Source organism: Balaenoptera borealis, assembly GCF_965194805.1.
Source record: "Balaenoptera borealis genome assembly, chromosome: 5".
NCBI classification, from domain to species: Eukaryota; Metazoa; Chordata; class Mammalia; order Artiodactyla; family Balaenopteridae; genus Balaenoptera; species Balaenoptera borealis.
In genome coordinates, this window is record NC_138862.1 from 71,947,981 (window position 1) to 71,963,292 (window position 15,312).

At 48.8% G+C, this 15,312-nt stretch overlaps 2 protein-coding genes and 1 pseudogene across 3 annotated transcripts in view; 1 reads left to right on the forward strand and 2 right to left on the reverse strand.

Annotated features, from left to right (window-relative positions):
* The window catches only part of TFRC (transferrin receptor), a 116,477-nt gene extending 108,425 nt beyond the window's left edge, over window positions 1-8,052 (reverse strand). The window contains exon 1 of the mRNA XM_082393186.1: window positions 7,944-8,052. The gene's annotated coding sequence lies outside the window, so the exon portion shown is untranslated. The remainder of the gene's footprint in view (window positions 1-7,943) is intronic.
* ZDHHC19 (zDHHC palmitoyltransferase 19) lies at window positions 931-10,777 on the reverse strand (the record flags this gene model as incomplete). The annotated part of the gene is made up of 8 exons (XM_082393411.1): window positions 931-1,163; window positions 1,758-1,962; window positions 2,307-2,392; window positions 7,944-8,049; window positions 8,458-8,630; window positions 9,469-9,608; window positions 10,166-10,287; window positions 10,638-10,777. The coding sequence occupies 8 exons, from the start codon at window positions 10,775-10,777 to the stop codon at window positions 1,044-1,046; spliced, it is 1,092 nt and encodes a 363-aa protein (XP_082249537.1). The 3' UTR covers window positions 931-1,043.
* A 1,374-nt stretch (window positions 10,778-12,151) lies between these two features.
* Window positions 12,152-15,058, forward strand: LOC309629372 (cyclin-dependent kinases regulatory subunit 2 pseudogene; annotated as a pseudogene). The gene has a single exon. The product of its transcript is annotated as a cyclin-dependent kinases regulatory subunit 2 pseudogene (transcript).
* The last annotated feature ends 254 nt before the right edge of the window (window positions 15,059-15,312 follow it).

Below are 15,312 nucleotides of genomic sequence, written 5' to 3' on the forward strand. Positions count from 1 at the left end.
GGTCAGTGTCCATCCTCACCGCCTAAGGCAGCAATTCGGTAACTCCAGGGTGGTAGGATCCCATGGAGCACTTGATGGTAATTCAGATTCAGATTCCTGTCCTCCCCCCACCCTGAGATTCTGAGTCAGTGGTCTGGGGCCCAGGTAATTCTGAGAAGGTGGTCCTTGGAGGGATGCTGAGTGGTCTGCTAGCTGTGTGGTGGAGAAAATAATCATAATCATACTGGCTGCATTCATTGTGTGCCTACCGTGTACCTGGTGTTTTTCATGAACCACCTCGTTTCATCCTCTGACAACCTTCCTGGAAGGTGCCATTATTTCCATTCCCAAGGTCAGACTCTGGCCACTAGAGGAGCCACAGTTTGATTTGGTTCCCTCCATTCACCCCAACCTACCCACACACACAGACTCACAGGGCCTGGGACCCACCCCAGGGACAGGACCAGAACCAGCACCTGACTCCCCATTAGGAGGACATGGCCGGGTGAGACCCACCTGCAGGAAAGTTGCAGCGTTGGTCTGTGACGGAGAACACTCCCACCCCCCCCCCTCCCCCGCCCCCACCACCCGGGATGAGGCAGGGGGACCAGCCCACCCGCGAGGCTCCAGGGGGCACGGCTGGACCGGGCCAGGCTTGGAGAATTCCCAGGTGGCGGGCGCCCCCTGCAGCCAGATAGGGGTGCTGCAGGGCAGAGGCGGGACTTCGGGCTCACACCCAGGCATTGCTGGGTTTTCACTTCCATCGTCTCCAGCCGTCGCTGTGGCTGTTAACGGTTGCCCCATTTTAAGGATGAGAGCAAGGTTGAGTGTCTTGCCCGAGGTCGCAGAGGATCCTGGCTCCTCCCTCCCAGGGGCTTTGTCCCAGCCCTTCAGGGCCCGCCTCATCCACACTCTCTCGCTTCGAGGACAGACAGTGCAGCAGGGCAGCTGTAGGAGGTAGGCAAAGGGTATTTAATGGGCTTTGGGGCGGGGGGGGGGGCGGGTCTCAGCACTCCCGCCAGGCGAGTGGGCAAGGGCAGGGCACAGAGGTCTCCACAAGGGGCTCAAGCGGTGAGGTTCGGCTGCGGAGGCTCCTGGCATCTCCCAGTGCGAAAGGGCAAGTGGTAGGCGGAGCCTCGTCTGGGGGCCTCCCGCAGCAGGGGCAGCACCGGGCTGGCGTGGAGCTAAACACACGGTGGGGGGGATGCAGGCTCTCCCTAAGCCCCGCCCCGCAGCCCACCCACTGGGGAGCAAGAGACTGCCCAGACTGTCACCCACCACCCCAGAATGTCACTGCAGGGGCTCTGGAGGGGCTGTGGGTTACCCACCCCTACATCATTCTTAATGCTCCACTTCCACATGGTTCATAGACTGGGCTTCAGAGTAGAAGGTGCCTTTAAATAAAGGAATTCCCCCCCTCCCACCCCTGCCAATTATAAACCACTGGACTAGTCTCAATCCTCATAAATAGCTGAGGAAACTGAGGCCCAGAAAGGGTAAGTGACTGGCCCAAGGCCACCCAGCAAGTGAGTGGTGCGGCCTTTTCCCTTTGTGTCTCCAGGGACCCCTGGTGTATTCTGGAGGCCTGTGACTCTACTGCCAACACTCTTCAGGCCTATAATCCCCCTCTCTCGAGCTTAAGTGCTCCAGCTTCAGGGCCAGCCCAACATTGGGGGGCTTCTCCCAACACCTGTACAATCCGCAGACGCCCCCTCCCAACACACACAGGCACACGTGCACGCTGCACACACACACACGCACACACACACACTCCTCACCTCCTGGAGGGCTGCAGCCTCACCACTCCCTGGGGGCCCCTTCCCTGGTTTGTCGAGACCCAGAGGTTGGGACTGGGGACCAGACCCAGGCCCAGGGAGGTCTGGGAGACTGAGCGCGGAGGGGCACATCGGGAAGTGCGCGTTCTGCCTGGGTACCCAATCAGGCCCCACCACTCTCTGCAGCCGGACAGCTTCAGCCATGTACCTGGGGAGCAACAAGCCAGATGCGAGTGGTCATGGCCCTCCTGGCCCGGTCCCCCTCAGCCTGGGGAGCACACAGCCTGGGCATGGCCCTGCAGGGAGCTGTCACCAACCTCACCCAGGCTGCCATGCCCCTCTAACCCCATTTCTTAGAGGAAGAACCCACAGAGGCAAGGAAGGGGAAGCTCCAGAGGCTCCCGCAATGCCCTGGAGACAACTCCAAAAGAAGAAGAATAGTGAGCGTAAGGAGATGGGAGCTATGCTAAGGGGCCAGGGGAGATGACCCAGCTTCACCCCACCCCCCCAGCGCCAGGGGCCACCGCTCAGGCCTCTGGTTTGCCAACTCACTTGGGTCCCAGCGGTGCACAAATTGTTAAATACCAGTTGCTGGCACAGCCGTGGTCGAAGGGGTTGTATCCTTGCAGGTATCGGCACTGGGCGGGAGGAGGGGGGGTCAAGGACAGGAAGAAGAGCTCAGAACCCGCAGGACTGGGCAGGCCACCCCCACTGGCCCTCCCTGCACCGGTCAGCTCAGCCCAGGGCTGCAGCAAGACTCCAAGGACAGAGGAGCCAGGAGAGTCAGGCGAGGCGTCCCCAATCCACTTCTGAGCAGCTCTGGCACTGCACCCACCTCTCCTGCCTGCTCAGGGATCCTTCCCCATCACCTTGTATCCCCTTTCGCACTATCCTCCCTCTCTGTCTCATTTGGCCACACACATCCTCCTGCTACCTCCTTCCAGATCCTTTCGGATCTTCCTTTTGCTGATAAACTGCTCCAAAGACAGTTCCACCGATGTTCCCTCAACTCCTCTACTTTCCCACGTCTCATTCTTTTCTAAAATTGTGCCTTCACTGAACTTCACTATCTGGAAGGACGGTTTGTGGTACCTAATCATATTTCCCTAACCAAAATCACACGGCCTTGGAAATCTGGGCTCAAGCTCCTGAGCACCCAATGCTTGACCGATGTCAAGCCCAAAGGTCAAGTCCTCCCCTGGAAACTCTGGACCAGGTTTTCTCCTCCTCCCCTCCTTCTGCCCATCAGCCTCGCCCCCTCCTCCTTCCCAGCACAGGCTGAGTCTCATGGGGACTTCAAGAGCCTTAGCTACAAAGTGTTTGTCATGTCCTAAAGTGGCCCAAGAGCACCTCTGCCCACCACCAGTTCCCCTGTGTCCCATGCCCTTAACCACTGTGATTTTTTGAGTTCTCCCTACTTTAAGGTGTTTCAAGAATTTAAGGGAAACTGGCATTCTACTCTCAATTTTAATTAAATGGTTAGAAGAGTTTGATTAAATTTACAATCAGAATTTTAAATCTAGAGAATAAATTTTGATTTATTAGATGTACACGAAGAATAGAAAAATGTTGATTGCTCAGTGCTTAAAGGAATGGTAATTGTTTAATGAATTCATAAGAACTGACTAATAAAGTAGAGCCCTTCCTCTCCTCATATGGGACCCTCAGAATGAATGGGATCCAACAGCTTGGAAGTTCCCAGACTGTCCTCTCTCACCAGCTTCAGGCCTGGTCTCCTGCTCCAGTTTTGTATCTCAAACGCCCTCATGCTCCACAGGACCAAAACCAAAGTGGGTATCTACTCGCCCCATCTCCTGCCCAATTCCCTGCTGCCTCTGCTCTCTCTCCCCTTCTTCCCCGGGGATCGGGGAGTCAGACTTCTCTCTCTTTCTCTCTCTCCTTCTCTCCCAAAGCATGATGGATTCCTTTGTTTGTAGGTTCACTCATTTGTTCATAAATATTTGGGGACCTCAACACTGTTCCAGGCATTGCTCTGGGGACTGAGGACACACCACAGACAACAAAGCCAGCCTTAACTTTCAGGGTGCTGAGGGCAGTTGGGGAGTGGTCAGGGCAGCACAGAGAGGGGATTGGTGAGAAGAGCAGGCAGCCCGGCCAACACTCCAAGGTGCAGGCAGGGGAGCGGCAGCCCAGGGCAGCAGAGAGAGCTGGACCCTGAGAGGCTGGGGAAGGGCCACAGCAGGTACATTCTGTTTCAGATGCTGCTCTGTGCAGCCTGGAAAGATTAGTCTCAGGATTGCCCGCTGGCTTTGGCCACTTGGAGAGTGTAGCATCAGTATGACAGTGAGGACAGAGGCTGGGCTGAAGTGGGCTGAGGAAGGTGAAGAATGACGCTAGTGAGCACAGCCAATGCTTTCAGCAAACCTGGTTGCGCTGGAGGGGAGAGTACAACAGGGGAGGCCTGTGATATTAAGGGATGTTTGCTTTGTTTTTAAGACGTGAGGGAGAAGAACATGTGTACTGATGATGGGAAGGAATGGCAATAATGATGACCTATGGGGCACTTACTCACACCAGCCACTGTTCTATGTATCTCACACATATTAACCCATGCTGTCCCCTTTTACGGATGGGGAAACTGAGGTACCAGATGGCTAAGTAACACAGCCAAGATCTCCCTGCTGGTGTGTTGTGGAGCTGTGATTTGAATTTATGTGGTCTGGCTCCAGAACCCTTGTGATCTAAGCAAGTGGCCCAGCAGAAGTTGTGGTCAAGGGATGGAGGTAAGAAGGGAATAAAGTTGAGGTGTGTGAAGAATGCCTGAAATGGGTTCTGGTAATGGGAAAGAGCCCTGCCTGGTGAATCTCAGAGTGCAGACCACATTTAGGTTTCTTAAGGCTGGAGATCCTGGATTGGGACAGCCCCATCTGAGCAGGGGACGGAGGGCAGGCCTATGGCCTGACCTGGGCTAGAAGAACCACAGGATATGGGAAGGGAGAATGCTGCCCAGGAGGGGCTGAAATGAGGGACTGAGGCTGGAGAGAGAAGACATGCAGACCACAGGGAGCTGATGAGTCAGGGCTGCACAGAGGAGTCACAGGTGGGCTGGGAACCAAACATGGGCGGGGTGGAGTGATTAAGTGGTGACTGGAAGGATGGGAAATGGTGGGCAAAGAGGGTTCCTCTGTCCTTTCAGCTGTCTCAAGGTCTCCAGCCCCTCCCTCCTTGATGTGACCTATGACAGTCTTCCTAAAACAGCCTTTAGTCAAGTCATTGTCAGGTGGAAGGAATCCCATGGCAAGGGTGTTCACTTTTACCACTCGTAATCAACACAGTACTGAAAGTCCAAGACAATGCAGTAAGAAAAGAAAAGGAAATAAAGCCATACACGTTGGAAAGGAAGAAATGAAACGGTCCTTTTCACAGATGACATGATTTTCTATGTAGAATCAACAAAAAAACTATTAGAACTAATAAGTGAGCCTAGAAAAATTGCAAGATTCAAGACTAATACACAAAAATCCATTGTATTTTCTTATAATAATAAACAAATGGAAATGAAATTTTTAAAAATTATAATAGCACACAAAAATGAAATACTTAGAAAAAATCTAACACAATGTAGTCAAGATCTACATGCTGAAAACTGTAAGACACTAATGAAAGAAATCAAAGAAGCCCTAAATAAATGGAGAGTTATACTACTTTCATGGGTTCAAACACTCAATATTGTTAAAATGTCCATTTTCAAAATTGATCTATACATTCAACACAATCCAAATGAAAATCTCAGCAAACATTTTTTGCAGAAATTGACAAAGCCGCTTCTAAAACTTATATGGAAAATCAAGGTAACTAGAATAGCCGACAGAACTTTGAAAAAGAACAAAGTTGAAGAACTCACATTGTATGATTTCAAGACAATATAAAGCTACTAAGCAAGACAGTATGGTACTGGTAAAAGAACAGAGAGTCCAGAAATACACCTACATCTCTATATTCAATTCATTTTTGACAAATGTTCAAAGGCAACTCAATGGAAGGATAGTCTTTTCAAAAAATGGTGCTAGAACAACCCATAAGCAAAAAAAACAAAAAAAAATCTTGACCCATACCTTGCATCATATACAAAATTTAACCCCAAATGAATCATAGTCCTAAATATAAAACCTAAGACTATAAAACTTCTAAAAGAAAACGTATAAGAAAAATCTTTGTGACCTTGAGTTAAGGAAAGATTTCTTAATTACACACCAAAAGCACAATCCATAAAAGAAAAAACTGATAGGGGGACTTCCCTGGGGGTCCAGTGGCTAAGACTCTGCGCTCCCAATGCAGGGGGCCCGGGTTCAATCCCTGGTCAGGGAACAAGATCGCACATGCCGCAACTAAGAGTTCGCATGGTGCAACTAAAGATCCCACGTGCCACAACTAAAAGATCCCATGTGCTGCAGCTAAGATCTGGCAAAGCCAAATAAATGAATAAATAAAAATAATAATAAAAGGAAAATGTATTTTAAAAAAAGAAAAGAAAAAACTGATAACATATTTCAAAATTTAAAACTTCTGATTTTTGGAAGACACTGTTGAGAAAATGAGATGACAAACGACAGACACGGAGAAAATATTTGCAAAACACATGTCTGAATCCTGAATAAATAAAGATTTCTTAAAACTCAATATTAAGAAAACTACCCAATTTTTTTAATAGGCAAAAGACTGGAACAGATATTTAATCAAAGATATACTGATGGCAAATAAGAACATGAAAAGATGTTCAAAATCATTAGTCATTAGGAAAATGCAAATTAAGACCACAATAAAATGTCACTACACATTTATTAGACTGTCTAAATTTTTTTAAAAACTGACAAAGCCAAATGTTAATGATGCAGAGCAACTGGAATTCTCATATATTCCTTATGGGAATGCAAAATGGTACAGCCATTTTGGAAGACAATTTGGCAGTTTCTTATAAAGTTAAACATACAGTTACCATATGACCCAGCAATGCCAGCCTTAAGTATATACCCCCCAAAAAATGAAAACTTGTGTTCACATGCCTGTACACCAATGTTTATAGTGGCTTCATTTATAATCACCACGAATGGGAAACAATCCAAATATCCTTCAATTGGCGAATGGGTAAACAAGCTGTGGCACAGCTATATGATGGAATACCACACAGCAATAAAAAGGAGGAAACTCCTGATGTGGGCAACAACATGGATTAATCTCAAATGCCTTATGCTAAGTGAAAGAAATCAGACTCAAAAAGCTATGATTACATTTATGTGAGATTCTGAAAAAGGAAAAACTATTGGGATAGAAAACAAATCAGTGGTTGCCGGGGGCTGCAGATAGGGAAAGAAACTGACTCAAAAGGCCATGAGGGAATTTAGCGGGGGGTGGGGGAACGGCGGGTTGGGGTTGATGGAACTGTTCTAAATCTTGGTTATGGCGGTGGTTACAGGACTTATAAGTTGGTCAAAACTCATACAGCTGTGCACTTAAAAGGGTGAGTTTTACTGTATGTAAAGACAAAATCCTATCAAGGCTCTCGGGTTTCCACAGCACCAAGATTAAATTATCCACCTGACTTCTTTGCCTTTTAAATCTGGCCAATCCCAGGCAGACCACTTGCCCATGCCACAGCTGCTCCAATTAGAACAGTTTCCTCATCATCCTATCAACATTCCACAGGCTTTCAGGCTTCCCAGCTTTTTTGCAAGCTTTGCCCGTCACTGCAAAGCCCTTCCCTCGATTTATGCCCGTCCGAAACCACTAAATGGCACGTCCTACTCTACACTGAAGTCCTCACTGAACTCTCAGTGCTCTGAGTCTGTGCTACACAACGTAGGCAGGCCCCTCTCCCAGAGTGTTCGCGGGTGTCTGGCGAGGGTTACTCTGATTTCAGGTTCCTTGTCAACACAAGCGCAGGATGCAGCCTTACCTCTCCGCCCATAGCTCAAAATAATGCGCACGCGCCTAGCACACAGTAGCGCACCTTCGACGCAGCGCACCCAGGAAGGAGAGTGACCACCGAGCTCCAGGAGGAGGTGAGATTTGAGCTGAATTTGGGTCTGGAAGGGCTAATGAGGCACCTTCGAGAGAAATCAGGCCATCAAGGACCAGGGCGTTGCAGAAAGCGGAAAGTGCGGAAGTCCGGGAGGGGCAAGGTGACCACCCACAGCCCGATATAGGGGCGCCCCGCTCGGCCCCACGTACCTTGCCCTCGTAGGAGCGCTCGGCCGCGCTCACCGACATGGCCTGGATGAGCAGCAGCAGGAAGAGTGGCACCAGGAAGCCGGCGGCGGGTACAGCCACCACGATGCTGCGCACCAGCTAAGGAACAGCGCCTCCGGCCGGTCCTCCTTGGCCCCGCCCTTCACCGACCCCGACCCCAAACAGCCCCGCCCACAAGCCCCGCCCACCCTCTCGCTGTGCTCTATCCCAGTGTAAACCTCACCTCACCCTGCTGTCCAGGCCCCCGTGCCACCTCTAGCACTTCCTCTCCTCGACCCTGCTAGATGCTCAACCCTTCGCAGTTCCTCCTATCCCCACCCGTCTGCCCGACCCTACCCACCGTCACCTAGTCCCAGACTGGTCCTTCCGAGCGGCTTCGCGGAAAACCCCGCCCACATTACCTCTGCACCAACCCCCCCCCCCCCGTGACGCCCCTCCTCCGCTGTCCCCGCCCTCCCCACAGCTCCCCTCGTGGGTCCCGCAGCCCAGCAGATACGCAATAACCTTGTCCATGGAGAAGGGCAGGTGGGTCGTGCGCACCAGGAAGATCAGACAGGTGACCAGCATGGCACCTGAGTAGAGGCATAGTGACAGGACGAGCAGCATAAAGAAGCGAAAGTTGCGGTGACCGATGCAGTTATTGACCCACTTGCAGTGGTGATCAAAGTCCTAGGCGAGAGGGAGAGGGGGACCTCGAGGACCCAATCTCTGACCCAGGCTCCATCGCCCCCAAATCTGAGGCCTTACCCCCACCCTCTAAGCCACCTGCCCTTGGCCTCAGGCACTGGCTCCCATTTCTAGGGAGACAGTGAGCCACAAAGTCCCTAACACTGCTGGCATTTCTGTGGTTAGAGCACCATACGGCTCTGTGGCTCACATAGTTTCATGTCAAGAGGGCTTTAGAGCCGGGGCCTGCTGGTCTTCTCTGGGACACATCCTGGTGTAACTTCAGGCAGGACATAGAATATCTCTGGGCCTCTGTTTTCTTATCCACTGGATGAGCCTAATAATAACACCCTTGCCCAGCCAGTCTCCCAGGGTTGTAAGGACCAGTTAAGACAGCACATTGGTAAACTGTTGCAGGCTGTGCACTTAGAGCCCAGGAGACCAGGAGACCCTCTGGCCTGGACAGCCAGAAGAGGACAGGCAAAGTTCCCCTGGCCAGGCCTGCAACCTGCCTGAGGGGCCTCGGGCATCTAGTGTCAGTGAGCCCTCGATAGGTCAGGGGTATCTTTCCTTCCCCTGGCCTGACCAGGCCCAGCATAGATGTGGATGCCCCTCTGCATGTCAGCACCAGTGCAAGAAAGGGCCAGCCTCCCAGGAAAGGTGCAGGCACAGCGGCAGTGACTTGTATGAGTGACCAGGAGTGACTGGGAATTACTGCCACCCGTGGTCTTTAGCAGTCCTGGAAGTAGTTTCACACCGACCACAGGCCTCGGTGTGAGTGGGCCTCCTGGTCCCAGGCAGGTGCTGGGAGGGTAGGTGGGCAGGCGAGAGGGGCACTTACCTCCACACAGATGTTGCACTGGGGGCAGTGGTAGGTCCGGGGCGGGCGGTGGAAGCAGCACTTATGGCACCACTGCAGGCGGAAGGCCCTGTGGTTCACCCATACCACATGCACCATCGTGGGGCCCTGTTCATTGGAGCCTAGCATGGGAAAAGGATTGAGTAGCAGCAAGAGGCCCTTCCATCAGTCTGCTGCAGCAGAAGGGTGTGGGCACGCAGCCCCACAGCATCACTGGGCTCCAGGAAGGGTGGGGACCAGGTGGGCAGGGGAATCCTTAGTCCCCATTGAGTAAGCTGGCCAAGCTTAGAGAGGCTGACAGTCAAAGGGAAGGTGTGTTTCCAGCCCGAGGAGTTCTTTGAGAACTCAGGCCTTTGCCACTGTGAGCGATGCTTTAAGGAATCTGTGTGGTAGGAAGGAGGAAGAGAAAACTGAGTGGTTGTGAAGAGCTAGCTTCTCTACCCAGCCTCCCCTAGCCCTCCCCTCCAAGGCAACTGGAAAACCTCCAAAATTCTGTTTTTCCACACCTCCGTGGCTCGAGAAATGAAGTGCCAGATGCAGGGCTTGAGCACAGGAGGACATGGGGTGAAGGGGTCCTGAGACCCCAGGCGGGGAGATGGAAGGAGCACTTTAGAAGTCATCCCAGCAGGCAGGAGCCCTTCGGGTGCTGCCTCCTTCTCCCAGGGGGCCAGTGTCTCACCTTGATGCAAGATGCCAGGGTCTGAGAAGTTGAGTGAAACGAGACTGAAGAAGGTGAGGATAAAGAGGAGGCCTGTGATGACGGGAAAGGACCATTCCCCGTTCTGGGCTAGCCACCTGCAACTGAGACCAGAGCAGGAGTCAGCCCTGATCTGGGGTGGCCTGAAGCTCCCCCCAGGACCCAGTCCACCCAGTCAGGACCCACAGACCATAAATCCTGGTCTAAATATCCAGGCTAGTGACAGATCCATAGAAATTCCACCAAAGGTCATTGAGTATTACCAGCCACCCACAGCTCCCAGATGCACCAAGCACTCTATACCTCTGTGCCTTTGCATGTTCAGTTCCCTCTGCCTAGAACCTCTTCCTTTCCCTGACCCCCCTTCTGCACTCTCCCTGCCTCCGTACTATCGTTATGTGTTTTCCTTTCTGTTGCTCTGTAAGAAACCTGTCAGCTTGTGTGGGAGACTTACGGGAATGCGAAGAAGAGGCCACTGAAAACGACCAGCAGCACCACGTTGAAAGCAGCAAATAGGCTCGGGAGGATCCAGGGGAGTGGGGCCTGAGGCGGGCGATGAGGCTCCTTCAAGAGCGGCATGGCTGGACGTCCCATGGCCCAGGGGAGATTAGGGCTCTCTCCCCACTGCTGGTTCCAGGATCTCCATGGCAACAGCAGCCTCAGAAGCCACAGCCCAGGGTGGAGGGAAAGAAGTCCCAGAGTGACATCACAGAGGCTGAGGAGAATGGGGGCTAGGGGCTGTTCAGCAGCGCTGTCTGCCACCTGTGACCGTCACTTCCAACAGCAAACCATACCCCTACTTGTGCTGGGGACTGAGAGGTCCTGCCCCTGCGAGGTTCGAGACTACATGAGATTAGAGAAACAGGTGGGGAGAAGGTGGGTGATGCTACTCACCCTTTCAGGCTCAGTGCTAATCAAAGCAAACGGTGTTCATTGCTCTATCTCCATTTTTTCCTTGTTGTTGTTACAAAATTGCACTTTGGGGGAGGAGGCAGCTAAATCTTCCCTTGTTTCCAGGGTTGGCTTCACAACGCAATTCTGGTCAATGGGACATAAGTGGATGTCGGAGGGTTTCTAGAAAGGCTTTTGCTTTCCTGATAACAGGGGGAAAAGACACAGTTGGTGCAGCTTTGCCCCTTTCTTCCTGTTTTGAACCTAGACGTGCTGCCTTGGTCCACCTCGACCCATTAGGCAATAAGTCAACATGGGACACGAACAGAATGACAATAATGACACTGAGTCACTGCCCCAGCCTTGAACTGCCTCCCTCTGAGCTGTTTATTATGTGAGAAAATAACTGGGTTTTCTGTTACATACAACTGATATTTGTCATTTATTTTAGTCACTGAGCATCTGAACCCCTCTGTGTTTGGAGGATCCCTGAACTATAAAGTCTTGATGAAGGGCAAGGACTCTTTCTCCATCCCAGCTGAACCTGAAAATGCCAGATACTTGCATTCGAAGCCTCTCTTGGAGCTAGCACACAGGCCTGTGACTTGGGCGCCACCAATTAGCCTCAGATCTGCTACCACCAACCAACTGAGGAGTCCACTGAGATGCAGCAACTGTCCTTTTAAAACTTAAGATCATGGCCTCCGATTAGAACCTTCCAACTGCTTCCCTGCCCACTCAGAGTAAAGTTCAAAGTCCTTACCATGGCCTTCAAGGCCCTCCCTGATCTGGCCCCACTAACTTTCTGACTTCATTTCCCAACACTCAGCCCCGTACTCACTCCACACTCGCCAGGCACACTGGCCTCCATGCTGTTCCTCAAACACACGTGGTATAGTCCGGTCCTGGGTTCTTCACACTTGCTCTTCTCTTTCCCTGGAATTCTCTGCCACATATATTCACAGAACTTGCTCCCTCACTTCATTGTATTCTTTGTTCCAGCGGTGCCTTCTGCCGTTATCCACATGCCTGCATCTCCAACTGTTTCCTTACGATAGATTCCTAACAGTTGGATTTAGGCCCAATGAATGCGAATATTGAAAACATATTTCAGAGTCGAGTCGTTGCCTTACCCGACTTGGACGTGTCTCTCGCCTGCGTCCACTCTTCGCGTCCTGTCATTCCAGTCTTGTGCTGCCCAGTGCCCGCCCGCAGGATGGCCCATGAGCAGATCTGCTACTCGGACAAGTACTTCGATGAGCACCACGAGTACTGGCATGTCATGTTACCCAGAGAACTTTCCAAACAAGTACCCAAAACCCATCTGATGTCTGAGGAGGAGTGGAGGAGACTTGGGAGTCTAGGCTGGGTTCATTACACGGTTCATGAGCCAGAAGCACACCTTCTTTGCTTCATACGACCTCTTCCAAAAGGTCAACAAAAATGAAGTATATCTGGGGATCATCAATTAAATCTTTTTCAAATTTAATGTATATCTGTATATACGGTAGTATTCAGTGAATACTTGGAAAATGTACAGATCGTTCATCCATATCTGTGCATGAGCTGTATTCTTCACAGCAACAGAGCTCAGTTAAATGCAACTGCAAGTAGGTTAACTATAAGGTGGTTAAGATAAAATTTCTTCTAGTCAGTTTTTCTCTTAATATAAGTGCCTGTTTGACTTTACCTGTTACTTTTGTTAAATAAAGTTTATATGTCACATTTAAAAAAATTTTTAAGTAAAACATATTTTACATAATTTAAAAATGCTTTCTAGAGAGTTTGTGCACGTTTATACTATTATGACCATACCCACATCATAATACTAACACTATAATTAGGTATTAATGTAAAATAATTTCCCCAATTTTATAGAGGACAAATGATAACTTGATCTTTTAATTTATATCTCCTTAAATTACTTATGAAATTAAATATTTTTATATATCTATAGGTCATTTTATTGTAGTTGTTTTGTGAATTGCCTTTGTACATCGTTTGCTTGCTCACATTTCAAATGTAGAAGTATTTTTCTCTTTTTTTTATTGCAGTAAATATACATAACATAAAACTTAAGTTATGTATAAACCATCACTACTATCCATTCCAGAACTTTTTCATCATCCCAAGTGGAAGCTCTGTACCATTAAACAATAACTCCTCATTCCCTCTCTCCCCAGTTCCTGGTAACCACTGTTTTACTTCCTATCTCTATGAAATTTGACTATTCTAGGTACCTCACAGAAGTGGAATCATACATCTGTCCTTTTGTATCTGCCTTTTCCCACTCAGCGTAATGTCCTCAAGATTCATCCTTGAGCTTCAGCAGTCTTGGAAGTTGGTATGTTGTAGCATGTATCAGAATTTCCTGACTTTTTAAGACTGAACAATATTTAATTGTATGTATATGCCACATTTTGTTTATTCATTCATCCTAAATGTTGATGGACATTTAAGCTGTTTCCACCTTTTGGCCATTGTGAATAATGTTGCTATGAACATGGGTGCACAAATGTTTATTCAGGTTCCTGCTTTCAATCTTTTGGGTCATATGGTAATTCTATGTTTAGTTTTTTGAGGAACTGCCATAGTATTTTCCATAGCAGCTGCATTATTTTACATTCCTGCTAACAATGGACAAGGGCTCCAATTTCTTCGCATCCTTGCTAACAATTTTTGTTTTCTTCTGTTTTTGTTTTTGTTTGTTTTTTACAATATCTATCCTAATGGGCATGAAATGGTATCTCATTGTGCTTTTGATGGGAGTGTTGTGTTTTTCTTTCTGATTTGCAGGAGCTCTCTTATATTAAAAGTTTTGGTTGTGTTTATTGCAAATATGTTCCCAATTATTGTTTGCCTTTTAATTTTGCATGCAATATTTAGTGTATAAAGTTTTTGTTGTTTTTATATAATCAAATCTATGGATCATTTCCTTAGCATCATCTCACCTTATTTCTATGTCTTTCCCCTCCTTCTATCTGATAAATATTTAACTATATTTCTTGTTTTCTTTTTCATTTAACTCTTTAACCTACCTGAAATTAATGTAAGGGTAAGATACAAGGTAAAGGTCTATCTAATCGTGTATTTTCCCCATGTCGTTATAATCAGTTGTTCCGGCGTCATTTATCAAATAAGCTTTCCTTTCCCTCTTACGACAGATACTAAGTTCTTCATGTGCACTAAGATCTGCAGGTAACACTATGAGGTGCCTCCCAGAACCCCCTTCAGGAATGAAGATCTTATCCCCTCAGTGGCTAGAAAACAGCCTCAGCTTTGGGGATTGCCTCCCCTAAAGAAAATTGCCTCACCCAGGGTCCCACCTCCTTCCAAGGGCAGGTTGCATCCAAGGAGTGGTCCAACATGAGGTTATAAAGGCCCAGACACTTTGCCCCAATGCAGGACAATTCCAAAGGGCCATCCTAGCCCCCATGTGACCTTGGAGTTGGCTGAGGCTTTTATTAGGCCTTTACCACAGATTGACTTCTCCCTTTGCTCAGCCCTGCTTCCTTCCCTTTCCTTTCTTTCCCTTCCCTTCCACAGGTGTTGGTCCCCAAATCATCCCCTAATAAACACCCTATGTGCTAATCTCTAGAGTTTGTTTGTGGATTTTTCTTTCATTGATTTATTGAATTTAGCACCCTGTATTCCAATGTTTGTAGTTATAGAATCCGGGAGCCTTTTTGCGTTCTTAGTTGTCATCATCTGAATCCCTAAACTTATGATGTTGTGTAGTAAATGAAAACATCAGAACCCAAAAATATTCACTAATGAATGAGAAATGAGGCCCCACTCAAATATCACCTTTCCTTTAATACTAGCACCTTCCTTTTACATCTCAACTGCAGTGCAAAACAATGTCAAGTGCAGGTATGATGACAACTTATTGCAAAGTGACATTTTAAATTTTGCAAAAGAAGCAGCATCTTATGATGTTGATAGACATTATATTAGAATGCAAGTTAAATTTTTTTAATTTTTTTTTAAATTAATTAATTTATTTATTTATGGTTGTGTTAGGTCTTCATTTCTGTGTGAGAGCTTTCTCTAGTTGTGGCAAGCGGGGGCCACTCTTCATCGTGGTGCGCGGGCCTCTCACTATCGCGGCCTCTCTTGTTGCAGAGCACAGGCTCCAGACGCGCAGGCTCAGTAGTTGTGGCTCACGGGCCCAGCTGCTCCGCGGCATGTGGGATCTTCCCAGACCAGGGCTTGAACCCGTGTCCTCTGCATTGGCA